Below are 1,956 nucleotides of genomic sequence, written 5' to 3' on the forward strand. Positions count from 1 at the left end.
AATTCCACTCACAGGAAATCTGATAGCCACAATGGGCGCGTCCAGACGAACCTGGTCACGTGTTATGTGGCACTGCAGACATGTTTGCAGCACCACATACTGCACGGTCCAGTGTTCTCCACACTGCAAGACATGCTGCCCAAGCATGCACTGCACTGTGGGTTTTTTGACCCTTGGATACCCAGGGGTAAAAAAACCTGGAGTGGGAAAACATTCTTTGTTCCCTGTGTCACTTCACTAGCTAGCTCCTCGGACCAAAGGAAATCTGTAAATTTGGGCCACAAGTGGGGGCTGCGACAAGTGGGGAGAAGTGGCTGTTTGATGATGCCTTTGTTCTCTGCAGAATGAACTTCAGCGGTCTGCTTACGGGTCTCCTGCAAAACGAAATCCTCCATTCATGGGGATTAAGGATTGTTTAATATTCTCCTGATCCTATCATTCGTGTAATTCTAGAAGCATTTTTCAAGGGCCCTTTGAATATCAAACTGGGTAACTGGAGGGACTTGGTATTAGTTAGGCAGCCTCACCATTAAATCCATTATTTCTATTCTATTTTAAAGGTGACTTTTTCCCATTTAATCAATTGGTGCTTAAAGCAGAGTCACTACTTACAACCCTCGGAATAGCCTGATGGGGTTGAGATGTGCTGCCAAAAGGCAATTTTTCTGAACAGCTCTCAGTACTTGTATGTGCCCAGAACTAGCTTTATAGAAACCACAATTCAGCACTAGTGTTAGTTGAACTGTTGATATTTAGATATTTGACTCTCTTTTTTTAAAATGGAAACTTAGTAGAGTGCCTAAAACTGTTCTGTTTCCTTAATGTTTTATATGCCAAGCAGTTAAGGAGGCTTTTCTCATCCTTGTCTAGAAACAGGTCATAAGTTGCAAAATTTGAAAGCAAATAAGTGGGAGAAAGTGATCTTGTGGTTACAGCACTGGACTGGGACTTGCCCTGTTACTGATTTCTTGTAGACAGTGTTTCAGCAAAAACTGGGGGGCAAGGTAATATTGTAATCCCACTACAGTAAAATATCACTGACCATAAGAAGTAAAAAGTGCCCATTGAGCTTCTAAAAGTAGGAATTGTTTGAGTTTGTTTGGTGACTTCAGACCCTGCACAAATGAGTTAGATAAGAAAGGAAAAAAAAGGGAAAGAAAGATTAATACTTGGTGTTTTTGGTTATCTGCTTGAATGACAATCAGCCATTGTGATGAAAGCATCTGACCAGGAACCTGCACTCATCCTTTTACTGAAATACTTTCCTTCTCTTTTCAGGTCTGGCACCAAAGAAGACAGCTGTTACTGAGGTGAGTCATACACAAATCCTTTATACATTCTGCAAACAGAGGAGCCAACACAAGTAGCTCTCCTGTTGCGCACTCAAAATGAGGGAATGTCATTTTGGGGAATCATGCTTTTAAAGCAAATCTTGGGGTTAGTGCAAATATGAAGCAGGAGAATCAGGTACTCTGTCTTTATCCAGCACAGCGATGGGGTGGGTAGGTGGTGGTAAGGTATTTGAGGAACATCTTTGACCTGAAGCAATCACATCTGGTAGGCGCAGAGGTGACTGGAGTTTATTCTTCAGCACACAGGAGGACTGGATTGGCCCTGACTGTCAGCAGTAGGGCCAGCTGTAATGGCAGATTTCATGATGATAATTCACGACTGTTTGGAACTGGAGTGAGATGCACCAATTAATTTTAAAAAAGGGCAAGTGGATGCTTGATATAGAACAAGCTCTGCGCTAGGCCACTGCACGTGCATATCACCTCTGCATTGTTGCTTTGTGCCGGCTCCAGCTGACTGTGGTTTGTAAATCCTAAGTAATTGGGGATCGGTCCCAGGGATTGGTCCTCTTTCACATCATGTAGGTTACAGTTTGCTGCGTCACTGTTGCCTTTTGGAGCTGAATTCTTCACAGCTGGCAGCAGGGATTTTTAGTAGGAGAAT

General features: G+C 43.1%; 1 protein-coding gene across 3 annotated transcripts in view; it reads left to right on the top strand.

The window, feature by feature from the left end:
• PIP5K1C (phosphatidylinositol-4-phosphate 5-kinase type 1 gamma) overlaps positions 1-1,956 on the top strand; it is a 103,042-nt gene that overhangs the window by 69,236 nt on the left and 31,850 nt on the right. For all 3 annotated transcript variants that reach the window (XM_019513265.1, XM_019513267.1, XM_019513266.1), the window contains exon 2: positions 1,279-1,310. In XM_019513265.1, coding sequence (XP_019368810.1) covers positions 1,279-1,310 — 32 coding nt within the window. The remainder of the gene's footprint in view (positions 1-1,278; positions 1,311-1,956) is intronic.

This window comes from Gavialis gangeticus, unplaced genomic scaffold (assembly GCF_001723915.1).
Source record: "Gavialis gangeticus isolate Ggan-Ray unplaced genomic scaffold, GavGan_comp1, whole genome shotgun sequence".
Classification (NCBI taxonomy): Eukaryota; Metazoa; Chordata; order Crocodylia; family Gavialidae; genus Gavialis; species Gavialis gangeticus.